This window comes from Cyprinodon tularosa, unplaced genomic scaffold (assembly GCF_016077235.1).
Source record: "Cyprinodon tularosa strain WSP-4 unplaced genomic scaffold, ASM1607723v1 ctg449, whole genome shotgun sequence".
Taxonomy (NCBI): Eukaryota; Metazoa; Chordata; class Actinopteri; order Cyprinodontiformes; family Cyprinodontidae; genus Cyprinodon; species Cyprinodon tularosa.
In genome coordinates, this window is record NW_024039173.1 from 586536 (window position 1) to 612816 (window position 26281).

At 37.4% G+C, this 26281-nt stretch overlaps 1 protein-coding gene across 3 annotated transcripts; it reads left to right on the plus strand.

Annotated features, from left to right (window-relative positions):
* Positions 1–9520: 9520 nt before the first annotated feature.
* LOC119793279 lies at positions 9521–26079 on the plus strand. Of its 3 annotated transcripts, XM_038300370.1 has the most exons (6): positions 9521–9698; positions 16676–16865; positions 24198–24238; positions 24894–25273; positions 25369–25470; positions 25974–26079. In XM_038300370.1, the coding sequence occupies exons 2-6, from the start codon at positions 16756–16758 to the stop codon at positions 26001–26003; spliced, it is 663 nt and encodes a 220-aa protein (XP_038156298.1). In that variant the 5' UTR covers positions 9521–9698; positions 16676–16755; the 3' UTR covers positions 26004–26079. The 3 variants fall into 3 exon arrangements, with proteins under 3 accessions (XP_038156298.1, XP_038156297.1, XP_038156299.1); XM_038300369.1 differs by lacking the exons at positions 9521–9698; positions 16676–16865 and adding an exon at positions 22479–22655; XM_038300371.1 differs by lacking the exons at positions 9521–9698; positions 16676–16865 and adding an exon at positions 22479–22655 and having other exon boundaries at positions 25369–25483; positions 25974–26047.
* The last annotated feature ends 202 nt before the right edge of the window (positions 26080–26281 follow it).

The following is a 26281-nucleotide window of genomic DNA, read 5'->3' on the forward strand; positions in this document are numbered from 1 at the left end:
TAAAAACTTCAGCCACAGCCCTCAACATAATGACGTCATGTTTTTTCCAACCCAGCCATCAGCCCCCCTTGCTTGAAACAGCTTCCAGCGCGCCTGGGCCAGAATCAGTGCAGAAACCATTACAAGAAGCCAGGATAGGAGAGATATGATCTCTCTTTTTAATTTTCATCAGAACTCTGGCTGCAGCATTTTGGATTAGCTGAAGACTTTTAACTACAGTTTGTGGACTTCCTGATAGTAAAGAATTACAATAGTTCAGCCTTGAAGTAACAAATACATGGACTAGTTTCTCAGCAGCATCACCCCTGGACAGGATATTTCAGATTTTTGCAATATTCCGCAGATGAAAGGAGGAAATTCTAAAAACCTCTTGGGATTTAAATGACAGGTCTTGATAAAAAATAATACCAAGATTTTTTACTTTATTATCTGAAATCATTTTAATCCCATCCAAATGAAGTGACTGGCTAATCAGCTTCTTTTTCAAAGACTCTGGTCCAAAGACTATAACTTCTGTTTTGTCTGCATTCAGAAGGAGAAAGTTTAGAGTCATCCAGGTTTTTATGTCTTCAAGACATGCCTGTAATCTACAGGTGCTGGTCATAAAATTAGAATATCATGAAAAAGTAGATTGATTTCAGTAATTCCATTTAAAAAGTGAAACTTGTATATTATATTCATACATTACATACAAACTCATATATTTCAGATGTTTATTTTGTTTAATTTTGATGATTACAAATGACAACAAATGAAAATCTCAAATTCATCATATCAGAAAATTAGAATATTACTGAAGACCAATAAAAACAAAGGATTTATCGAAATGTTGGCCAACTGAAAAGTATGAACATGAAAAGTATGAGCATGTACAGCACTCAGTATTTAGTTGGGCCTCCTTTGGCCTGTATTACTGCAGCAATGCGGCGTGGCATGGAGTCGATCAGTCTGTGGCACTGCTCAGGTGTTATGATAGCCCAGGTTGCTCTAATAGTGGCTTTTAGCTCTTCTGAATTGTTGGGTCTGGTGTATTGCATCTTCTTCTTCACAATACCCCATAGATTTTCTATGGGGTTAAGGTCAGGAGAGTTTGCTGGCCAATTAAGAACAGGGATACCATGGTCCTTCAACCAGGTACTGGTAGCTTTGGCACTGTGTGCAGGTGCCAAGTCCTGTTGGAAAATGAAATCTGCATCTCCAAAAAGTTGGTCAGCTGCAGGAAGCATGAAGTGCTCTAAAACTTCCTGGTATGTGGCTGCGTTGACCCTGGACCTCAGAAAACACAATGGACCAACACCAGCAGATGACATGGCACCCCAACCCATCACTGACTGTGGAAACTTTACACTGGACTTCAAGCAACGTGGATGAAGTGCCTCTCTTCTTTTCCTCCAGACTCTGGGACCTTGATTTCCAAAGGAAATGCAAAATTTACTTTCATCAGAGAACATGACTTTGGACCACTCACCAGCAGTCCAGTCCTGTTTCTCTTTAGCCCAGGCAAGACGCTTCTGACGCTGTCTGTGGTTCAAGAGTGGCTTGACACAAGGAATGCGACAGCAGAAACCCATGTCTTTCATACGTCTGTGTGTGGTGGTTCTTGAAGCACTCACTCCAGCTGCAGTCCACTCTTTGTGAATCTCCCCCACATTTTTGAAGGGGTTTTGTTTCACAATCCTCTCCAGGGTGCGGTTATCTCTCTTGCTTGTACACTTTTTTCGACCACATCTTTTCCTTCCCTTCGCCTCTCTATTAATGTGCTTGGACACTGAGCTCTGTGAACAGCCAGCCTCTTTAGCGATGACCTTTTGTGTCTTGCCCTCCTTGTGCAAGGTGTCGATGGTCGTCTTTTGGACAACTGTCAAGTCAGCAGTCTTCCCCATGATTGTGTAGCCTATAGAACTAGACTGAAAGACCATTTAAAGGCTTTTGCAGGTGGTTTGAGTTAATTAGCTGATTAGAGTGTGGCACCAGGGGCCATCAATTTTGAACCTTTTCACAATATTCTAATTTTCTGATATGATGAATTTGAGATTTTCATTTGTTGTCATTTGTAATCATCAAAATTAAACAAAATAAACATCTGAAATATATGAGTTTGTATGTAATGTATGAATATAATATACAAGTTTCACTTTTTAAATGGAATTACTGAAATCAATCTACTTTTTCATGATATTCTAATTTTATGACCAGCACCTGTATGTAATGGGTTAGCTTCATCTGGATTTATAGACAGATATAGCTGGGTATCATCAGCATAACAGTGGAAATTAATCCCATGCTGTCTAATAACTCTACCAATTGGGAGCATAAAGTAAACAGAATTGGTCCTAGCACTGATACAGGTAACCTCTGAGCATGAGGAAGATTTATCGTTAACATGAACAAACTGAAATCAATCAGATAATATTTAAACCAGTCTGCTGTTTTTTTAATTCCAACAAAATATTCAAGTCTTTCTAAAAGAGTAAGGTCAAAATGGCTGCAAAAGAGTTCTAAATGGCACACGAAGAATAGATCATTGCTCTTTACTATTACTTTGAAAAAAGTTCAAAAAGACGAGAGGAAGTAAAAGAGTTCCAGGAGTTCTGCAATGCAGCACAAGATGGCTGTCTTTGGGCAAAAGCTTGGATTATCTGCTAAACCAGTGGCCTGCTTTTAGTTCTTACTATGAATCTCATAGTGATATTAAAAGTCAAGGGATATTAAAAAGAGGCTGACAGACCCCATGATGAAAATCTACACTTGCTTTCTCCACGATGCCACAAAGTCTTTTGATAAACTTCATTAGATTTTTCAAACCAAGCCACCCATTCTTTTCAAATTAAATGACAGCGTTGAAGAGGTGTGGCAGGATATCGGAAGCACATTCATAGTGCCAAAGGTGTTGAGAGAGCAGAATGTTCGGGAGATAGATGTGAGCAACCCTGAAGTCCACTGTTCAGATGAAAACCTTTTTGCTGGGTTCTTGACAAGGAGACACCTAGTAGGCGAGGAAGAAATCCGTTCTGACAAAATAAAATAATTCTTCAAAGATGAAAGATCATTCTATGCCTTGACAAATATGTCAGTTGGTAATCTAGAGGGCCAAGATGATGTGACACCGGAGCAAATTTTCACTTTGTCAGAGAGATTCCCAAATGTAGTGACCGCAGATGCAAAGGAACAACTGCACTTGGAGGTGCTGAATTATATCTCAACAAATTTGGAGAAAGTCAATCCAAATTACAGGAATTTGTCCATTGATGAGTTCTGGGGGAAGTTTTCAATGAAGCATCTCCCTGAAATGATTTTTTGGAACTTGGGATGTCTGTTGTTGCATTTCTATTTACCTGAAATGCTTTGTCAGCTTTAAACTACATGTGACACAAAGCTCACCCTTGAAAAAGTTCCTCTTCTGTCTTTTTTTATTTCTCAGAAGAGGAACTGGGAGTCACATTGCCCTTTATCAGAAATTATTTATCAGCTTAAACCACGTGTAACATGAAGCACACCCTTGAAAAAGTTTCTCTTCTGTCTTTTTTCTTACTCAGAAGAGGAACTGGGATCACCTTGTCAGTTATCAGAAATGATTCGTCAGCTTTAGACACTACGTTCCAAAAAATTCCTTTGCTTTCTCATTTGTCAGAAGAGGAACTTGAAATCACATTGTTTTCTTAGCTTTAGACCAGATCTGCCAAAAAGTTCCTGATTTGTCTTATTTGTCCAAAGAACAATTTTGAAGTTTTTAGTGTGTGACCCTGTGGTGACCCTTTTGGTTAGTTTTGGTTAGTTTGGGTCAGCGTTGAATTAAGGCAAGTGAGGCCTGCACTTAAGATGTTGTTTTGGCTTCTTTGTGACCTCCTTGGTAAGGCATTGATATTCTATTTTGAGACCAACAACTTCTAGGAATGTTCATCACTGTTCTATGTTTTCATAATTTTTCTCTAGTTTGATAAATCCAGAAACGAGCCATTAGAATCATCCATAATGTTGGTTATTATGAGCATACAAACCCACTCTTCATAAAATCCAGAATTCTTCAATTTGACGAGCTTGTAGAATTAAAAATGGCTCAATTTATGTTCAAAGTATCTAAAAAGTTGTTACCTGAGCACATACAGAGCATGTTCTCTGAAAGAGAAGTGGGGTATAATTTAAGGGGTTACTCAAACTTAAAGATGCGCAAGTTGCGAACAACAAGAAAAAGCTTCTGTATTTCAATTAAAGGTGTAAAGTTATGGAACAACTTAAATGAAGATTTAAAACAAAGCAATAGTTTAATACAATTCAAAATAAAATATAAGGAGGTCATTTTCAAAAGAGATAGACATATGAGTGAGAGAAAGCAAAAATGTGTGTATTGAAGATAACAACTTGGTGTAAGGGTTTGGAAAGACAAACCAGCATAAAAAGGGAAATGTTTAGGTAAATATTAGTAACTGCTGACTGCCACTTTGACTTTCACTTGACTTAGATTTGTTTCAATAACAGTAGGACTGTAAATTTTCAAGTGCTTAGGGGGTAGGAGTTAATAAGTTTTCACTTCTTCCTACCCCATTTTGAGCATGATATGTTAATTGAAACAAATATCTGTATTTTTTCTCTTCTCTTTTATGCACTTCTTGTTACTGTGCACTATTTTTTTTTATATTTGTATCATGTTCGAATAAATTTCATTTCATTTAAAAAAAATAAAGTCCTAAAACCATAGAAATGGTATAACTATTTCCAGATTGACTCAGTCATTAAAATTCTGACAGTTCTTTCAATCAACAAATAAATCTGCCTCTGTTCATTCAGAGAGGTGAGCCCAGAGGTGAGCAGCTGCCATTCTGTAACCCTAAGCAATTTCTCTGATCTGAGTAAGATTACAATTTCTATCAAAATCTGTTGTCATGTCTCCTGGTTATTTATTACATAGAGGTTATGAAATGTTATTTAAAGAGTTTATCTGAGTGATCTCTTGTCAGGGAAAAGAACCGGAAAGATAGAGCATCACTGTCCATACACAGAGCCAATCATTAACAAGATGAAAAGCAGTAAAATCCGAACTTTAGGGATCTGGTTAAAAGTCTGAAACCAAGTTTTCTCATTCATTTATCTTTTTCGTCAAAGTCCAAAAAATTAAAGCAAGCAAGATGGAGTCTTCATCTAAACCACTAGTGCCAATTCTTGAAGAAATCCCTGCCTCCTGTTTGAGCTCTAACTTTGAATGTCATCTTAAGTTTGGAAATAACTAAAACGCCAGATTTATGTAGTATTTGATTAGCATCTTCTGGTGTCACCAGGTGCAAGTGCTCACCACTAGATGTCAGGATAACCAAGTTTTTCATTGAAATACTGTAATACAGCGGTCCCCAACCTTTTGTGCACCACTGACCGCTATATGTCAGGGGCGGGGGGATATTGTTAGCGGACCGTTTTTTACTTGATCGTATTTACCCAACCCAACACCCCCATCCCCCCCGCGCTGATGCCTGGGTAAATACGATCAAGTAAAATGATACGACTGGCATAAAATCAAATACAAACAGCATAAAAATAAAACAAAAAGCCGCTCCCATCTAGGCGTAATCGGTGACAATGACACATGAAGTGTGCTCATGATGTCCAGTCTGCTCCGTAGCTTTGTTTTGGTCGCTGTAACCGCAGAAAGTCCCGCTTCACAAAGATAGGATGTTATAGAGGATGAGTCTTAACCTGTGTCATGCACCGACTGATGTAATTGGGAGAGAATACCGCAACTTTTTTTTATTTTTCAAAATAAAACATTACTCAGACTCTGATCGTCGATATATATACATATATATATTATATATATATATAATTTTTTTTTTCTCCGGTGGCTGGGGACCGCCGCTCTAATAGGTCCTTGTTATCACTCCACTCTTCTAAATACTTTCAGACAGCTTTGCAGACACACAGTAATTTAATACAACATATAATGCTTAAAATGATTGTGATTTGATGTAACAGGTTTATGGCTTATTAAATATGTCTGGAATTGATACCTTAACATTCGTCTTTCTGATAGTACATTTTATTCTGTTGGGTATCCGCACTGCTCCATGTTCAGTTTATATGACAATATTCTAGTAAGTTCAAAAAAATATAAGACCTACTTGATTCATTGTTTTCTGGTTAAGGTCATGAAGAAAGAAGAAATCCCTGAGAGTCAGCTTGGGATAGGTACTGTACTGTAGGTACACGTACCTCTGGTGCACTTACCCATGCAAAACCACACACACAATTTGAAGCTGCAAATTAAATAATGAATATTCTTTGGATATAAAACACTCTGAAAAGTGAAGGTTTTTCATATTTGAATCTAAAGAGTTTTCCTTATAATTTTCACTTTTATAAAGATCTGAGCTCTCTTCAAATGTCTAGTAAAATGTTAATTTTTGACAGATGTAACCCAGTCTCCAGCAATACTTCCACACCAAGTGGATCAGCGTGGTCCTAAACCTCTGGTGATCAGACTTTCTCCCTCTACTGACTGAGCCCTGACTACCTTGTCCTCCCCCCCTCCTCCTCCTCATCTTTTATTTATTAAACATTTTTTGAAAGTAAGGAACTGACTGGAGCTTGAATCATTGTGGGAAGGAGAGCAGGGTAAGTGTCCAAGAACAACTGAATGGTGTGGAAGGTGCACTGAATAAAAGCCACTAACATTCTCAATACCTGGGAGGTCGTAGTGTCTCTGAATACTGATTCCAGGGACTCCATTTGTCAGTGTTTGGTTTTGGTTTGGGGACCCAAATGCAAAGGCAGAGAGGCAGAAGTGAGTTATTGCAGTTTTAATTAATGAACACGAGTAACAGAGGCAGGAATTAAAAAATCCAACTTAAAATGATAAGAAAACCAGAATCAGGGAGACATCAGGGGTAAACAAGCACAAGAAGCCAGGGAAAGACGAGTAGAGAAGACAAACCAGCACTGAGGAACTGCACAAGGAGAGTATTTATGGGAAACTGAGAGGACTAACGAGCAGATTGGAAGCAGGTGTGAAGAGAATCTTCAAGGAAAAGAGCTAAGGAAAAAGAAACCAACACAAGAGGACAACAAAGAAAAGCCTAAAACTCAAACACATCCAAAAACAAACACAATAGGAATTAAACCAATAAAACTAGAAAACAAAGAAAAACATGAATAAACATGAAACTGAAAAAACTCAAAGAAAACGTAACAAAACCAAGACCATAACACTGTTTGGATCACTCATTAACGGATCCAAGTCTTAACACTGCCAGATAAGATTGGGGTTAGCAGGAGAGTTATGGTCAGTCTGGGGGGAGAGGGTTAAACACACAAGGAGTGCACAGGCTAGACGTTTCTGGAAGGTCAAGGCAGGAGGGGAATCCAGATGAAACATTTAGTAACAGAAGGCATACTAACCAGGCAGAGGTTTTCAAAGGGACAAAGGCAGGAGGCAGATCTGTATTTTTATGGGGGCTCAGAAAAGCATGAAATAAAAAAAAAGGGATACAAATACAGGGAACAAGATAGCTACATGAGGTCAAATTTCTATTCAATTAGGTTTAATAAAATTCTATGTCCTATTAGCTCAATGTAAATTCATAATTTACGGGGGCAGCATCTGCCGGCATCGGGCACCACCGGCCACTCCGGGGGCAGCATCTGCCGGCATCGGGCACCATCGGCCACTCCGGGGGCAGCATCTGCCGGTATCGGGCACCATCGGCCACTCCGGGGGCAGCATCTGCCGTCAGCAGGCTCTTCGGGCACGGCCACTACGCAGCCACCATGATGACAGTCCGGCTGTTCTGCCAGTAGGCTGCCCGAGCGGCTCCCAGGTTTACTGACACCGTTTTGGTGGCTGCAGAAACCGGTTTTCGTTAAATAACTAATTTTCCTTTTTAGTTCTTGCCGTTTTTTGGAAAATACCTTATTTATTCATATAAATAAATATTTTATTTTTCTTGCCGTTTTTTGGCAAATACCTTATTTATCCATTTATTTATTTTTTCATGCCGAATTGAGCGCGGCCCTGCTGCAGCCTGCGAGCCTGCGCCCAGGGCAGCAAATCCAGATATTACAAATACAAATCCTTTTGCATTTGTGCATCTCACACGGCAGAAGTGTAGCAAAAATCACGTGTGTAAAGAGAGCCAACCGAGAAACCGCTGGACTTGATGTGTCTGTATTTCTGGGTGTTGAAGCGCAAATACTTCAAACACAGTGTCACTGTGTCTCTGTGTGTGCTTACAGATTGTTCTACACATTTGCAAATCTTACTACATATCATGTTCGGCTGAACGTATTCAGCCCACATGCAGAACACACACGGCAACAGGGATCAGTTAACTGTTTATTGAGAGAGAGAAAATGGAAGCAACGGAGTCGACGGGGAAGCCACAGCACCGGGACCCGTTCGACTTCTGAAAGGAGAAGTTAGTGATTAGCCGGAAAGGGCGATCAGGCAAAAATGAACAGAGGAACGTGAGCTTACCACCGGACGCAGCAACCTAACCGGGGGAGGACGGAGCGGACTCAGGCTCTGATCGATGGAGCTGGTGGCGGGTGTTTCAGTGACAGGTGGGGCTCGGGCTTGAGGGTGACAGAGCTGCGCTTACTTAACAATGATCCGGGGCAGCAGGAGAAACCAGAGTGGCTCGAAGCACCTTGCTTGGAGCCAGGAGAAAGGGAGGACCCTGTGGGAACTCAGAACCTGGAGTCAGCACGACTGGGACCCTCTGAAAGGTGATCGAGAGGTAACCTGGGGAACACAGAGGTTTGGGTTAACGAGGGAAGTCAGAAGTCAGTAGAGAGACTGTGGCCTTAGTCGTACCACTACGGTTAACACTCTGGCGTCCTCCTGCTGTCTGGATGCTGCTCTTATAGTGTGATCAGACGCAGCTCAACCAGCCGCAGGTGCGTGCGCCCTGCCCACCTGTCAACTGCAAACACCTGGGGAGAAAGCAGAAAGAAGCAGAACCAGCAGAAATTGCACGGCCCTGTCGGCTGAGTCCTGACACTACAGATTTGTAAATCTGAATACAGATTTGTGGGTTTTTTACACATTTACAAATCGCAGTAAATATTTGTGGATCTGAATACAGATTTGTGGATTTTTACACATTTGCAAACCAGATTACACACACACAAGTAGTTTTGCACATTTGCAGATTGTTGTACAGACACATAAATCTCCTCACACATTTAAGTTTCATTTACACATTTTCAAATCCCCCTGCACACGCACAATTTGAGATACAGATATACAACTCTCCACAAACATTTGTAAATAATAACGCAACAATTTTGGCCCCATAGCAGGCGCCCCACGGCAGACACCAGAAAAGTCGCCAGATTTGTTGCCAGTCGCTTCTTTGAAAAAGAGTCGCTGCGGGGTCTGAAAAGTCACTAATTGCGACAAAGTCGCTGAGTTGGCTAACACTGGGGACATGTGATTTCTTCTTTTTTGGTTCTTCCTCATTCCTTATTCCTTATTCCTTATTCTGTTGTTCCTTCCCATCTAATCAGCTGATCTGAGTTTATGTTAAGCGGGACAGTTATATGTGCCGGGTTTGTTTTTAGTTTACACTTATATGTAGAATATCAATTTCATCTTTATCCACGGACCGACACCCTGCTAACTTCAGTGTTTTCAAGTAACGCCAGCCATCCAATAAATTGTTTGTGATCTAATTTCAGGAAATCACTGCCACCAAAGAAGGGCTTAAACAACAGTAAGACTTTTTGTTTTCTTAAACAGATTAATGTTCTTGTTTGTAACAGTTACATGTCATATATATATCTATTTAACATGCAAGACCTTATATATTATTTGTTATTTATTCTTATCATGATAATGATAATACATTGCTAGTGAGGCAGTTAAAACTGTTAAAGATGGAGAGATTGATGAAGCTGGAGTGAGGATGATGACTAATAAAAAAAAATATAGCCCTTATCAGCACTGAAAAGGGGGACTTTTTGGTTCTGTAAATGTTACATAGTTTTTTATGTCAAATGTACTGCAAAATACCATGTTTTTTGCATAAACATTTAATATTTTTTTATGTATAACTCAAAATTAATTTGTAAATATATAATCATCAAAGACAAGTACATTTAATTCCACTTACCAAATAGTATTAAAAACATTTTTTTAAGGAAAAATCTGGTCTGCAAATAACAATCAATGAATCATTATTTATACCTTAAACTGATACAATTGCAGTGATTTTGTCACAAAGGAGGTGGTTGTTGGACAGGACCCAAATGCAGACAAAGCTTGAGGTGAAAATCCAAAACATAAATCCACAAAAATCCAAAAATTCTCAAAACCAAAAATACTCACTGTTTGTTTACATCAGCTGTTTGAGCGTGAGCACGCAGGTAAGCTGCGTGCTCACCTGCGTACAATCAATTAGTCAATCAAAAGGGGAGACAAACTTCCCAGTTGAAGCAGAGGATCGCAGCAAGAAAATGGAACTCCACAGGCGAGTATTATAAGTCCACTATTGTTCTCAATTATGATAAATGATGTATTTAAAGATATTGAAAAAGACATGGGGTGTTCACTATTTGCAGAAGATGGAGCTGTTTGGAAACGAGGGAAAAATGTTGATTTTATTGTTAAAAAATTACAAAAGGTTATTATTGAAATAGAGAAATGGGCGTTGCAATGGGGATTTAAGTTCTCAGTTGATAAAACGAAAGTAATGTTATTCACTCAGAAAAAAATAAACAAGGAAATAAAATTAAAATTATATAAACAAAAGTTAGAGTAGGTAAAGTGTAAAAAATTTTTAGGATTATGGTTTGATGAAAAATTAAAATGGCATATACATATACAAAAAGTTGTTGATAAATGTAAGAAAATCTTGAATATTTTGAGATGTTTGGCTGGCAGTGACTGGGGAGCAGATAGGAAATCATTAAAACAGATTTACACAAGTATGATAAGATCCAACATAGACTTTGGTTGTTTAGTGTACGGTTCAGCAGCTAAAACACATCTGACTAAATTAGACATTATCCAACATCAGGCATTAAGATTATGTACTGGAGCATTTAAAACCACACCAACAGCAGCATTAGAAATAGAAATGGGAGAAATGCCATTAGATTTAAGAAGAACAAAATTAGAAATTAATTACTGGTTAAATTTACAAGGAAATAATGTGGATCACCCAACTTTGGACATTTTAAATCCATGCTGGGAAAAAGAAAAGAAAGAAATGAGGAGTTTTGGATGGACAATTGAAAATAAAATAAAAAAATTTAAAATTAATAGTTTAGAAATGAGTCAAACAACACCAATATCAATTATACCTCCCTGGATTCTACCAGAAGCAACAGTAGATATGTCACTAATGGAAAAGAAACAAGATTAATCGTACACGGTAGATATTAATTTAGTACAGTTACATTTAGACAGTTATTATCAATATATTCAAATTTATACTGATGCATCAAAAATAACTGAGAAACTAGGAATAGCATTTGTAGTACCAGAATTCAATATAAAAATAGGAAAACGAATTACAGATGGATTATCAGTATACACAGGAGAAATGTTGGCAATATTATTAGCGTTACAATGGGTAGAAGACATAAAACCATTAAAAACAATAATATGTTCAGATTCAAGCTCTGCATTGTTAAGTTTAAAAAATAACCAAACAGATAGTAGGATGGACATTTTATTAGAAATATATCATACAGTGTTCAGAATACGAAACATGGGGCTGATAGTTACATTTGTGTGGGTTCCAGCACATATTGGGGTAGAAGGAAACGAGAAGGCAGGTAAAATGGCAAAAAGGGCAATTAAACATTCCATTAGTTTTATAGTTAAAATAAGTAAATCAGAAGGAAAGAGTATTATTAAAGAGAAACTTATGGAAATTTGGCAAAAAAGGTGGGATGAAGATAAAACAGGAAGATGGTTTTATAAAATTCAGAAGATGGTAGGAGAAAGAAGAAATGGAAGAAGAAATAGAAAGCAGGAAAGAGTGATAACAAGGTTAAGATATGGTCATACAGAACTTAATTATACACTTTTTAAAATACAAAAACATAAAACGGGCAAATGGGATTTCTGTGATAAATATGAAACCATAGAACATGTTATATTAGAATGTCATAAATATGAAAAAGAGAGAAGATATATGAGAAGAGAGTTTGAAGACATTAAGGAGAAGGTTAATTTATTAGATATACTGAGGAAAAATTTAGGGAGTAAACACATACAAATAATTATTCGATTTATAAAGAAAAAGAAATTATTCCATAGAATTTAATTATAGTAAGTGTGTTTGTGAGTGAAGGAATGATATACAAAGCTGTGCACAAATATATATATATATTTTTAAGTGTGAATGAATGTTTAAAAGAAGTTAGGGTAGAATGTATCAGGATAGATATTTAAACCATCACGAACCACACTCCATACCAGTAAGTGGCGGTAAGGCTACTAACAGTTTGTTGCCAACCGCCATAAAACTCGACGAGAAGAAGAAAAAGAGAAGAGGATCGCAGCATGAAAATAAAAAGCCCCCGTTTTACTCGGGCAGTGGAAGAAGCTGTGCAAAATTTGTATTGAGGAAGCGAAGGACTGAACAGACAGCCGTTAAGCTTGCGTTTAACCCTGTTGTGAATAGAATTTATGCGCCGCGCTGATGAGGCATTGAGACGTGCAGGAAATGTTTGTTTGTAGTGTTAAGCTTATAAATACTCACACGGTGCTTCATGAAAATGTTGGCTTGTAAGGCTTCTTGAAGCTTGCTTTATTTAGTCTGAGAAATGCTGGTGTAACTTGTTTTCAGTGATTTGTTTAACGTTGCGGCTGAAACGATCCAACTTAACGTGTTTGTGAAACTGTTGCACGGGGTAATTTTTGCATCTTTCTTCTGTGTGTGATTAAAATGGACTTTTAGTATTCAACAGTTAAAATGAAATTTGATATGCTACGTTATGCATATTTAAAACAAACTAAAAATCACTCACTGGTTATTTACTATTGCTATTTAAGAATTCATGTAATCTATGGGGTTAAATAACCTGCATAAATCCGCTTTGGGTTAAAATGCTTTAATACGTTACTTGATGCATTTTTTATGATAATTAAAAACTAAATGGTCTTAATTTAAAGTTAAAAACATAGTCTATTTTCATAAATATATTTAATGATGCATTTCTCAGAACTATTACAATGTGCAATATGGTAAATGCTTTGTTTGGTTTCATTTCTTTTAAAGGTTTTTCACCTGCTTAATTAAACGATTATCTGTAAACAACACAAGAAGAAAAATAAAAAAGGAAAAGATGAAACAACAGTTTGGTTATTGAGTGGAACCCGGTTTAATGTTCAGCTTAATACAACCCTTCAAGTGTGGGAATAGCTTAGCAAAGATTGAATCACTTGACACTCATAACCACAAGGGGACAAAGTAATGATGACAAACCAGCAAACAGTGACTGAATAGGAGGAGATTATATGGGAGAGAGAAACAAAGACCAGGCTAATTAGCAGATTGGGAGCAGGTGTGAACAGAGGCAAGAAGGGAGCTAGGGAATAGGAGACTGACACAAGAAGGCAAACAGGAAATATCCAAGATCCATTCTCCCCGCTTTACAAGCAAAATCAGTGGGAGCTACTAGACACATCTGCAATCAAAAACAATTATTGAAGATGTCCAGAGGACTTCGCCATTGAAATTGAATGCCCACTTGCATGGCAGTTGGATGTTGTAATACAACAGGTTTTTTTTTCAGGTATAACAACACTAGTTGTAATACCTGATGAATTAGAACATCCACCCTACATCAGGTATAACACTAGTTGTAATACCTGATGAAAAAAAAATTGTAACAAGTGAAGAAAAAATGTGTTATTTAATGTTTACGATTCACGATCCGCCACGGACGGGTTCGTCGTTGGTTTGCAAACTTAAAGAGGGAGAATTTCTAAACGAACCTCTGGCCAGAGAAAAAACATGTAATATGTAGCCAAAATTTCGAAGAAGAATGTTTTCAGATGACATAGATAATAGTGTGCTGTGACAAGCACCAGATACAGCATTGGGACTTGCTCAACAGCCGATACTGCAGTGTGACATCACAAACCGGTAGGTGGCAGTAGTGTTCTTCGACAAACATGGATGTCTCCAGTAAAGCACATTTAAATGAAAATTACTATTAATTAAAAACACTTATCATTTATTGAACAGTATGTAATTATTTCATATTTAAAATACTTTCAGAAGTTTGAATTCTGAATATGACCAAACTTCTCCTTTAAATAAGTTCCCAACTTAACAGATGCAAGTGATATGTACTAGGATAGTAGGAGTAAACTTGGTGCTTTTTCCCTAGCTTGACAAAGGCTGTGTCCGAATGTCTGCCTTAATCACTATATAGGGAACTATATGGTGGTTACGCCATTATACATGAGTGTCCGGACGTCCAGTGGATAAAAAAGTAGTGGACTCGAAATTTCCCACAATGGACCTTGAAGAGTACTGATCATTGTCATCACCCGATCCGTACCAGAAGCAGATATGAATCCAGGTCACCATAAACAATGTAATTATTCTACTTAATGTACTTATTTCTATCCTTATATCACTAAAGAATGCTAATACACATCTTAAAAAAAATTATGAGTTTTGCGAGACAATTTTATGCTTTTTACATTTTCCCTGTTAAACAGCTTATCTGACATAATCATCGGACATGTTCAGAGTAGTCTGGCAAAATATGATTAAACCATGTTTAGCTTTTTGTTGTTGTTATTTATTTCTTTAGATTACACACTATATACCACAAGGTGTACAGGAAAGGAAAAAAATGAAATTCAAAAAGGCTAGATTTATGTTAAAATCAAAAGCCAAAAAAGTTAGTTATCAGAAGCACCATAGGATCCCATTTCCAGCACAGGTAAGTGATAAAACAGAAAGGATTTTAAGGCATTTATTTTCTCAAGAAATACATTATTAACATTTAATATATTATAGTTTAGTACGCTTACTATTTTTAGGGAGAGAAAAATGTAATTTAGGTCTTTTTTTACAAACTATAATCGAGAGCAACCCTGATGTATATCTGGTGGTGCATGCGCAAATTAGCTGATGGTAAGGATTGTGCTAACGGTACGAATCGTGCTAACGGTACTGATCGGATAATGACAATCATCGATGTTCACTAGAATGGCAGATATATCCCAGAATGCTTTGCGAGAGCTCCTCAAAAAAGAGTGGCACAGTGTGTAGCACTGTTTCCTTGCAGCTGGCTTCACAGTCCAAAAATATGACTGTTCACTCCTTTTATGTTACTGGAAAAGCCACAAGAACATGATGCTGGAAAAGATCTATACATTATTAAACTAAAATTCACAAGCAAAACAAAAGCACATCTTTTGTTGAGAGAAATTTGGTAGTAAAGTGTACTTGAGTTTGTTTGTTAAATCAACCCTACTTGGTAAATCAAATAAACTTAGATTTTATTGGGTGAGATTTACAAATAATTTCTTTGTGGGAAAGTTCCCTCGCTTTTTCTAAGTAAATTGAATTAAATTTGTTTTTCAGTGAGGGTGAGTTTAATATTGCATTCAGACCGGGCATTGTGACTGTGGTAAACGCAGTGGATTCACATAGAGTTCTTATACAAACCATGTGGTGAAAGGCGGTGAAGCTGCCAGCGGTGAACTTCCTGCGGTGTGAGCGTTCACTGCTCCACTCTCAACTCGTGCTACTAGATAGAGCTGAGGTTTTGTAACAGTAACATTGCATGGAGAGAGCTGAGCAGTTATCGCTAAGTTGAAATGAGCTGAACTTTTCAATGAAATCGCAACACGTTAGGCAATCTGGGACTTTTCTTAGGCAAAGCAATTTTGACTCAAAATGGAAGACAGAGAAACTGAATCCCACTGTGTCTGGGTGAACCATAAGTGGACTTTACCGAAACATTTTGGTCTCCCCAAGGCCACTCAAAAGTTGTTCCTAGAGAACAACTTAGCAACAGTCCATGATGTTAAGTCTCAAGTGTGTTTTTAAGGTGAAATACCAAAATGAGACCTTGACAGGAAATGACAGGGTTGCAGTGGTTACAGCAGGTCCAAAGAAAGGCTGGTGATTTACTAAATAATAAACAATCATTCCAGCCACTAAATAAGGTAAACTAGCCCACTGTAATATTCATTACCAGGACCGCAATGACATGTGATGTTGTGCAATAACTTCATAACAGGAAGTGAGCACAGCACTAACATTTATGGGGTGCCAACAGGGACTTAAATCGAAATTAACTTCTATATACACATATTAAATTAAACTCTTCCATATAATATACTGGAAAAAAGTGCTCAAACACTAGTGAAAAGCTCTCAACGTAAACTAGTGAAAACGTTTCCCTCTTATATAACCTACTCAAAAGCTCTCATACAAAGTAGTGAGAACTGTGTATCTAACCATACCTTTCATATACACTACTGAAAAGCTTTCATACACACTACTGAAAAGCTTTTATACATACTACTGAAAAGCTTTCATACACACTACTAAAAAGCTTCTTGTCAAATTTAACATTTATTAAGACAGAGCTGGAAATAAATGAGTGACGTGAAATGTGATGTGATCTGAAATTAGAGAGGCTACAAAGTTTGAGGACATTAACTGTGAACACCTTCTGTTTATAAACACTGATCCTCTGTTTTCAGTTCGACAGAAAACCAGAACAGACTGGGGTAGTGTCCATTGTCAATCAACACAATTTGGAAAGAAGGTGTGTAAAACTGATATGGCATCTAAAAGGAAACGTCTGAATGAGACTGTTCCACGGCAGGCTTACATGGAAGAACATTTAAAGCACAATGTGCTCCGTTGGCCAAAGAGATACAGGACAGCAAGGTAAGTTCTGTTTAAATGGTTTTTCTCATCATAATGTGGTGTCTGAAGCAATGGTTCCTAGCACATTCAAAGGTACCAGCTCAGCTCAGTTTGCTACAGGTCAATTTGTGTTTTTATCTTTCTAACTATTTTTAGTGCTTGCTTGCTTAAGAATCAGTTTTAAAGTTAAATAGATGTGCAGCTGCATGTTAACTAGATGAACAAGACCATCAGTGAGATTAATTGGCTGTTTTTAATTCTGTAATTTTCTATTAAAGTTGCTAGTGACACAAGGGCAGACGTATGGGAGAATTATCCTGCCATAATGCAAGAGCACATAATTTCAATTTGAGAAAAGAATTTCATCTTCTTGGACTCAAAACTTATAATGCTCACACTCAAAACATGCACTCTCTCTCAAATATTTTCTCTTCTCTCTCAAATCTTTGTTACTTCTCTCAGATTTAATGCCTATACTGGCACTAAATCTGAAAAAGCCAATTTATTGTCGTTAAGGTTTATCACAGGCAGACTCAGTAGAGTCTGCCTGTGATAAACCTTACCGACAATAAATTGGCTTTTTAATTTAAACGCTATTAAAATAAGAAGCTGAAAAACAACAACAGTCAGGAAAATAAAAAAAGGAAATAATAAAGGGCGATTCAAGAATCACCAATGAAAAGTCACTTAATTTCTGCTGGAGGCAGAATTAGCATCTGCCCTGACTGCCCTGACTAATTTCTTTTTTTTCTGACGAGCAACTCTGAGGCGGGAGTTTTCTGTTCACATCACGTCACGTCTGAAAATGGATAGCTTTTAAATTAAAAAGCCATTTTATTGTCGGTAAGGTAACTACTGAGTAAGGTAACTCAGTAGAGTTAGACAAGCGCATCCTTTCCGAGGCTGTCGTTTTATTGGCTGGAAAGGTTGCTAGGCGACGATCCGATCCAATCTGAGAGAGAGCAAAAAAAATCCACAAGCAGAGCCTACGGGTTTGCGAGCGTATAGACTCGAGCAGAGCGCGGTTTGTGTGTGAAGAGAAGGAGGCAAGCGAGAGGAGAAAATATCTGTGCAAGAAGCATTAAATCTGAGAGAAGAAACAAAGATTTGAGAGAGAAGAGAAAATATTTGAGAGAGAGCGCATGTTTGGAGTGTGAGCATTATAAGTTTTGAGTGCAAGAAGATGAAATTCTTTTCTCAAATTGAAATTATGTGCTCTTGCATTATGGCAGGATAATTCTTCCATACAGACACAATTGTCATTTTGTAGGTGTAGACATAAATGAGATTAAGTAGGTTAATAACCTGGCGGCACTTTAATGTTAATTCTTCAATTAGTTCAAGACCCCTTCTAAGGCGTTTTGAGTTGTTCACACTAACAAACCTTTGGCTGGTGAATAAACACTGTGGCGAGTGGATTGTGAATTTTGTAGATTTATTTTCTTTGTTTTTCTTATCATAAAGTGGTTTCTGAAACAATGGCTCCTAGCACATTCCAACGAGTTTATGTTAAGCGGGACAGTTACGGAAGCGACAGTCTTGTACACAACCTTTGAAAAAAGGGAGGTAGTCTGTAGGGAATCTGTTAATATATGTGCCTGGTTTGTTTTTAGTTTACACTTATATGTAGAATATCATATCATTTAAACTCATCTTTTTTTCACGGACCGACAACCTGCTAACTTCAGTGTTTTCAAGTAACGCCAGCCATCCAATAATTCGTTTGTGATCTAATTTCAGGAAATCACTGCCACCAAAGAAGGGCTTAAACAACAGTAAGACTTTTTGTTTTCTTAAACAGATTAACGTTCTTGTTTGTAACAGTAACATGTCATATATATATCTATTTAACATGGAACACCTTATATATTATTTATTATTCATTCTTATGATAATGATAATACATTGCTAGTGAGGCAGTTAAAACTGTTAAAGATGGAGAGATTGATGAAGCTGGAGTGAGGTTTCAATGATAATTGATAAAAAAATATAGCCCTTATCAGCACTGAGAAGGGGGACTTTTTGGTTCTTTAAATATTACATAGGTTTTTATGTCAAATTTACTGCAAAATAAATTTTTTTTGCATAAAAATTAAACATTTTTTTAATGTATAACTCAAAATTAATTTGTAAATCTATAACCATCAAAAGACAAGTACATTTAATTCCTCTTACCAAATAGTATTAAAAAAATTAAGGAAAATCTGGTCTGCAAGGAATTATCAATGAATCATTATTTATACCTAAAACTGATACATTTGCAGTGATTTTGTCACAAAGGAGGTGGTTGTTGGACAGGATCCAAATGCAGACAAAGCGTGAGGTGAATACTTGAATGTTTATTTAACCAAAAGTTCAACAACAGCAAAAATCCAAAACATAAATCGACAAAAATCCAAAAATGCTCAAAACCAAAAATACTCACAACCACAAGGGGACAAAGTAATGATGACAAACCAGCAAACAGTGACTAAATAGGAGGAGATTATATGGGAGAGAGAAACAAAGACCAGGCTAATTAGCAGATTGGGAGCAGGTGTGAACAGAGGCAAGAAGGGAGCTAGGGAATAGGAGACTGACACAAGAAGGCAAACAGGAAATATCCAAGATCCATTCTCCCCGCTTTACAAGCAAAATCAGTGGGAGCTACTAGACACATCTGCAATCAAAAACAATTATTGAAGATGTCCAGAGGACTTCGCCATTGAAATTGAATGCCCACTTGCATGGCAGTTGGATGTTGTAATACAACTGTTTTTTTTTTCAGGTATAACAACACTAGTTGTAATACCTGATGAATTAGAACATCCACCCTACATCAGGTATAACACTAGTTGTAATACCTGATGAAAAAAAAATTGTAACAAGTGAAGAAAAAATGTGTTATTTAATGTTTACGATTCACGATCCGCCACGGACGGGTTCGTCGTTGGTTTGCCAACTTAAAGAGGGAGAATTTCTAAACGAACCTCTGGCCAGAGAAAAAACATGTAATATGTAGCCAAAATTTCGAAGAAGAATGTTTTCAGATGACATAGATAATAGTGTGCTGTGACAAGCACCAGATACAGCATTGGGACTTGCTCAACAGCTGATACTGCAGTGTGACATCACAAACCGGTAGGTGGCAGTAGTGTTCTTCGACAAACATGGATGTCTCCAGTAAAGCACATTTAAATGAAAATTACTATTAATCAAAAACACTTATCATTTATTGAACAGTATGTAATTATTTCATATTTAAAATACTTTCAGAAGTTTGAATTCTGAATATGACCAAACTTCTCCTTTAAATAAGTTCCCAACTTAACAGATGCAAGTGATATGTACTAGGATAGTAGGAGTAAACTTGGTGCTTTTTCCCTAGCTTGACAAAGGCTGTGTCCGAATGTCTGCCTTAATCACTATATAGGGAACTATATGGTGGTTACGCCATTATACATGAGTGTCCGGACGTCAGTGGATAAAAAAGTAGTGGACTCGAAATTTCCCACAATGGACCTTGAAAAGTACTGATCATTGTCATCACCCGATCCGTACCAGAAGCAGATATGAATCCAGGTCACCATAAACAATGTAATTATTCTACTTAATGTACTTATTTCTATCCTTATATCACTAAAGAATGCTAATACACATCTTAAAAAAATTATGAGTTTTGCGAGACAATTTTATGCTTTTTACATTTTCCCTGTTAAACAGCTTATCTGACATAATCATCTGACATGTTCAGAGTAGTCTGGCAAAATATGATTAAACCATGTTTAGCTTTTTGTTGTTGTTATTTATTTCTTTAGATTACACACCATATACCACAAGGTGTACAGGAAAGGAAAAAAATGAAATTCAAAAAGGCTAGATTTATGTTAAAATCAAAAGCCAAAAAAGTTAGTTATCAGAAGCACCATAGGATCCCATTTCCAGCACAGGTAAGTGATAAAACAGAAAGGATTTTAAGGCATTTATTTTCTCAAGAAATACATTATCAACATTTAATATATTATATAATATATTAATATATTATAGTTTATATCTGGTGGTGCATGCGCAAATTAGCTGATGGTAAGGATTGTGCTAACGGTACGAATCGTGCTAACGGTACTGATCGGATAATGACAATCATCGATGTTCACTAGAATGGCAGATATATCCCAGAATGCTTTGCGAGAGCTCCTCAAAAAAGAGTGGCACAGTGTGTAGCACTGTTTCCTTGCAGCTGGCTTCACAGTCCAAAAATATGACTGTTCACTCCTTTTATGTTACTGGAAAAGCCACAAGAACATGATGCTGGAAAAGATCTATACATTATTAAACTAAAATTCACAAGCAAAACAAAAGCACATCTTTTGTTGAGAGAAATTTGGTAGTAAAGTGTACTTGAGTTTGTTTGTTAAATCAACCCTACTTGGTAAATCAAATAAACTTAGATTTTATTGGGTGAGATTTACAAATAATTTCTTTGTGGGAAAGTTCCCTCGCTTTTTCTAAGTAAATTGAATTAAATTTGTTTTTCAGTGAGGGTGAGTTTAATATTGCATTCAGACCGGGCATTGTGACTGTGGTAAACGCAGTGGATTCACATAGAGTTCTTATACAAACCATGTGGTGAAAGGCGGTGAAGCTGCCAGCGGTGAACTTCCTGCGGTGTGAGCGTTCACTGCTCCACTCTCAACTCGTGCTACTAGATAGAGCTGAGGTTTTGTAACAGTAACATTGCATGGAGAGAGCTGAGCAGTTATCGCTAAGTTGAAATGAGCTGAACTTTTCAATGAAATCGCAACACGTTAGGCAATCTGGGACTTTTCTTAGGCAAAGCAATTTTGACTCAAAATGTAAGACAGAGAAACTGAATCCCACTGTGTCTGGGTGAACCATAAGTGGACTTTACCGAAACATTTTGGTCTCCCCAAGGCCACTCAAAAGTTGTTCCTAGAGAACAACTTAGCAACAGTCCATGATGTTAAGTCTCAAGTGTGTTTTTAAGGTGAAATACCAAAATGAGACCTTGACAGGAAATGACAGGGTTGCAGTGGTTACAGCAGGTCCAAAGAAAGGCTGGTGATTTACTAAATAATAAACAATCATTCCAGCCACTAAATAAGGTAAACTAGCCCACTGTAATATTCATTACCAGGACCGCAATGACATGTGATGTTGTGCAATAACTTCATAACAGGAAGTGAGCACAGCACTAACATTTATGGGGTGCCATCAGGGACTTAAATTGAAATTAACTTCTATATACACATATTAAATTAAACTCTTCCATATAATATACTGGAAAAAAGTGCTCAAACACTAGTGAAAAGCTCTCAATGTAAACTAGTGAAAATGTTTCCCTCTTGTATAACCTACTCAAAAGCTCTCATACAAAGTAGTGAGAACTGTGTATATAAACATACCTTTCATTTATACTACTGAAAAGCTTTCATATACACTACTGAAAGCTTTCATACACACTACTAAAAAGCTTCTTGTCAAATTTAACATTTATTAAGACAGAGCTGGAAATAAATGAGTGACGTGAAATGTGATGTGATCTGAAATTAGAGAGGCTACAAAGTTTGAGGACATTAACTGTGAACACCTTCTGTTTATAAACACTGATCCTCTGTTTTCAGTTCAACAGAAAACCAGAACAGACTGGGGTAGTGTCCATTGTCAATCAACACAATTTGGAAAGAAGGCGTGTAAAACTGATATGGCATCTAAAAGGAAACATCTGAATGAGATTGTTCCACGGCAGGCTTACATGGAAGAACATTTAAAGCACAAAGTGCTCCGTAGGTCAAAGAGATACAGGACAGCAAGGTAAGTTCTGTTTAAATTGTTTTTCTCATCATAATGTGGTGTCTGAAACAATGGTTCCTAGCACATTCAAAGGTACCAGCTCAGCTCAGTTTTCTACAGGTCAATTCGTGTTTTTACCTTTCTAACTATTTTTAGTGCTTGCTTGCTAAATAATCAGTTATAAAGTTAAATAGATGTGCAGCTGCATGTTAACTAGATGAATGAGACCATCAGTGAGATTAATTGGCTGTTTTTAATTCTGTAATTTTCTATTCAAGTTGCTAGTGACACAAGGGCAGACACAATTGTCATTTTGTAGGTGTAGACATAAATGAGATTAAGTAGGTTAATAACCTGGCGGCACTTTAATGTTAATTCTTCAATTAGTTCAAGACCCCTTCTAAGGCGTTTTGAGTTGTTCACACTAACAAACTTTTGGCTGGTGAAAAAACACTGTGGCGGGTGGATTGTGAATTGTGTAGATCTACTATGTTTTTCTTATCATAAAGTGGTTTCTGAAACAATGGCTCCTGGCACATTCCAATGCCAGAAGTTTACACTAATGCCTATTATGCAAAATTTCAGAATCTACCTGCCACAGTGGCTGGTGGCCAAGAAAGTTAACTATGGGCCCTGTTTGTAGCACTAATATATGTAAGCATCATGGAGGTCCATCCTCTGAAGCACATTTCAATTCAGTTGCAGATCAAATAGCCACCCTTCTTTCTTCTGGATTGTTGGAGCCTTTTGTTGTGCATGGTCAATCTGATCGGCCTTTTGAATCCTGATGAGAGTGTAATTTCTTTAGAATGAGTCCCATGACTGAATTGTAAATGCTTGGAAGCTGAAAACACAACCCTCCCTCTCTGTGATACATTTCCTCTTTTAACAAAAATGGCTTCCTAACCTCTGTTTAAAACTAGTTCTCGTCTCTGTCCAGAATCTGAAAATGTTGTTCTTTATAGGTGTGTCCTTTGTTCTTGAGTTGCAAATGTACTGCTGAATCTTTCCCAGAGCCACTGGCTCTCCTATGCTGTGTCATGCATTTGTGCAACTTTTATTTTGGGTTATCCAATATAGGAGGCTGTAAAGTCCTCACTGCACTGGATCGCACACACAACGCTGCTCAGATTAGGTTTGGGTGTTCTGTCTTTGGGATGAAACCGTTTTTCTGAATGTGTTTTCGGGTTTGAAATTCCCCGGCATGTTGTGTTTCAAGAAAATCCTTCTGAGTTTCTCAGAAATTCCTTACACATATGCAATTACAGTGTCTTTGGATCTCTCACATAGAGAACAAAAGAGACACAAAAAACATTTTATTTGACATACATCTGACTTGGAATTCTTTAGGAGGATGGACCTCCATTCTGCTCCAACTACAGACTGATCTGGTGCGAGCTGACAGAATTGACAAAGACTTCTGGATAGGTGTCCAAAAGTCTTCAAAAAAACAAAAGAAATAAGAGAAAGTTTATTTGCCTTCTTATTTAAGTTTGTTTTGTAGGAGCCTATATAAGGTTATTTGGTTGGATTATTTGTAACAACTTTATTTGTGTCTATCAGATCGCTCTCAAATGTGTTTAAAGGCTGCAGCGAAAAAAAAGGTAGGCTATATATAAAAAACAGCTCTTTCACTCACCCACCCCCTCTATTCCTGGGCAAGCTGGGAGGATCCTTCATCTCAAACTTGGATCCTTTACCAGAGGTCCGGGAGGATGAGGGTTCTTTGAAGTATCTTTTGTCTAGTTTTTCCTGGAACTGCATATTTCTGGACTGAGATCTCTGATGTTTCAGTGCAAGGGTTACTGTACCTTCCAGGCTCTTTATAGTTTTTCTCTAAACCCTTGGTATTTTAGTAACATTGGTGGCCTAAAATCCCTCGGGTATATGTGGGTGGGTGTGTCGTAAGGAAAATAAGTATTTGAACACCCTGCTAGTTTGCAGGTTCTCCCACTCAGAAATCACGGAAAAAAGAAACTTTTGACCGCTGTAATTGCAAACAAAGGATATTGTACCAAATATGAACATTGATTTTCTCAGGCCTTCAAATACTAATTTGGAACTTTATCATACAAATAAATAGTTAATAAACTATAGATAGTGATTTCTGGAATGTTTATCTTTTTTTCTGATTATGTCTCTCACAGTTGACATGCACCTACAATGACAATTTCAGACCCCTCCATGATTTCTAAGTGGGAGAACTTGCATAATAGCAGGGTGTTCAAATACGTATTTTGTCTGTGTAATGTGTTTCAGGTGCAAAGTATTTGGAAGCTGTGTCACGGAAGATAACTGAATGTAGAGGCCAGAAATTTGTGCTAAAAAATCCAGATGGAATCATACTGTTCATAGGCCCTGTGGAGGACACAGAATATGATGACAGTCCAGCAGATGTCAATGGATGGGGAAAGTTTTTTCTCCCTGAAACGGTGGAGATGAAGGTTATCGGTTATGTCACTGGAACTCCAGTCCCATGTGACCAGTTTGTCCTGATGACATGCGAGAACCAGCAAGTGTTTGGCTATGATGGAGAAAAACTGTACCTGGTGGCTTCCAGCTTAAATAAGTTGTGTTGTGAGGGATTAGCCTACCCTGAAGTAAAGAGCTATTACTTCGGGGAAGCCTTCAAACACATGGTGAGTCATTGACTGTGATTATGTGAACATTTACCCTTATTGCCAATGAGAGAGTACTAAAAATATATTTTTTTGGTTTTGTCTGTTATGCAAAGACTGAAGATGACTGGGAGAAGGTGAAGCAGGGACCTGTGGGGAAGAGGTTGGAAGAGGATCATTGTAAACTGGTTGCCTCTTTTGATTCCACCTACTTAAAGGTTAAGAATAATAGTGAGTGTTATTATGCAAATCATTTTCAAACATTCAAAATGGGGTGCAATCAACAACCAAAAACAATATTGTATGCAGTCTCATTTAACAGCAGCTTTATATTACAATGTAGGAAACTCGAACAACAGTAAATATCAATACCATTACATGGCAATACTTATATAGGGCATGTGATGTCATCCTATCAAATTATGCAGCATAATTTATGGGAATACCTTTTGTATACAACTAGAGTAAGCTACTGGGATGGAAAAGTGTTGGGTCATACAATGTGATTAAGCCCCTTTAAAAAATGCATGTTCTGAGAGTTTCATATGCAAATGTGGGTTGGAGAGGAAGGAAGACATGACATTTAAACATTTAAAGAGCTAACAGCTTTAAGTTTTCTGCAGTTGCTTGTTATTATAAGAAGTGTTTATAGGCCATTTTTTTCATATTCTACTTTAACTTACATTTAAATAGCTAACAGCTTAAATTTATCTTCTTGCAGGCTCACCATGATGGTCTCTTTCCAGCATAGATTTCCTGCCTGACTTTGTGCAAGATGAGGACAGCAGCAGTACTAAAAATAGAAAAACCGAGGCATGCTCGGATGGTGTGTGTATATATATATATATATACACTCACCGGCCACTTTATTAAGTACCCCATGCTAGTAACGGGTTGGACCCCTTCTGACTTCAGAACTGCCTCAATTCTTCGTGGCATAGATTCAACAAGGTGCTGGAAGCATTCCTCAGGGAGTTTGGTCCATATTGACATGATGGCATCACACAGTTGCCGCAGATTTGTCGGCTG

Bases quoted from the DNA above. Each gene is read 5' to 3' on its own strand.
- LOC119793279 (XM_038300370.1), top strand. From the start codon at position 16,756: ATGGCATCTAAAAGGAAACGTCTGAATGAGACTGTTCCACGGCAGGCT. The intron at 16,866-24,197 runs GTAAGTTCTGTT...TGTGTCTATCAG, and splicing joins AAGAGATACAGGACAGCAAG to ATCGCTCTCAAATGTGTTTA. The intron at 25,471-25,973 runs GTTAAGAATAAT...ATCTTCTTGCAG, and splicing joins TTGATTCCACCTACTTAAAG to GCTCACCATGATGGTCTCTT.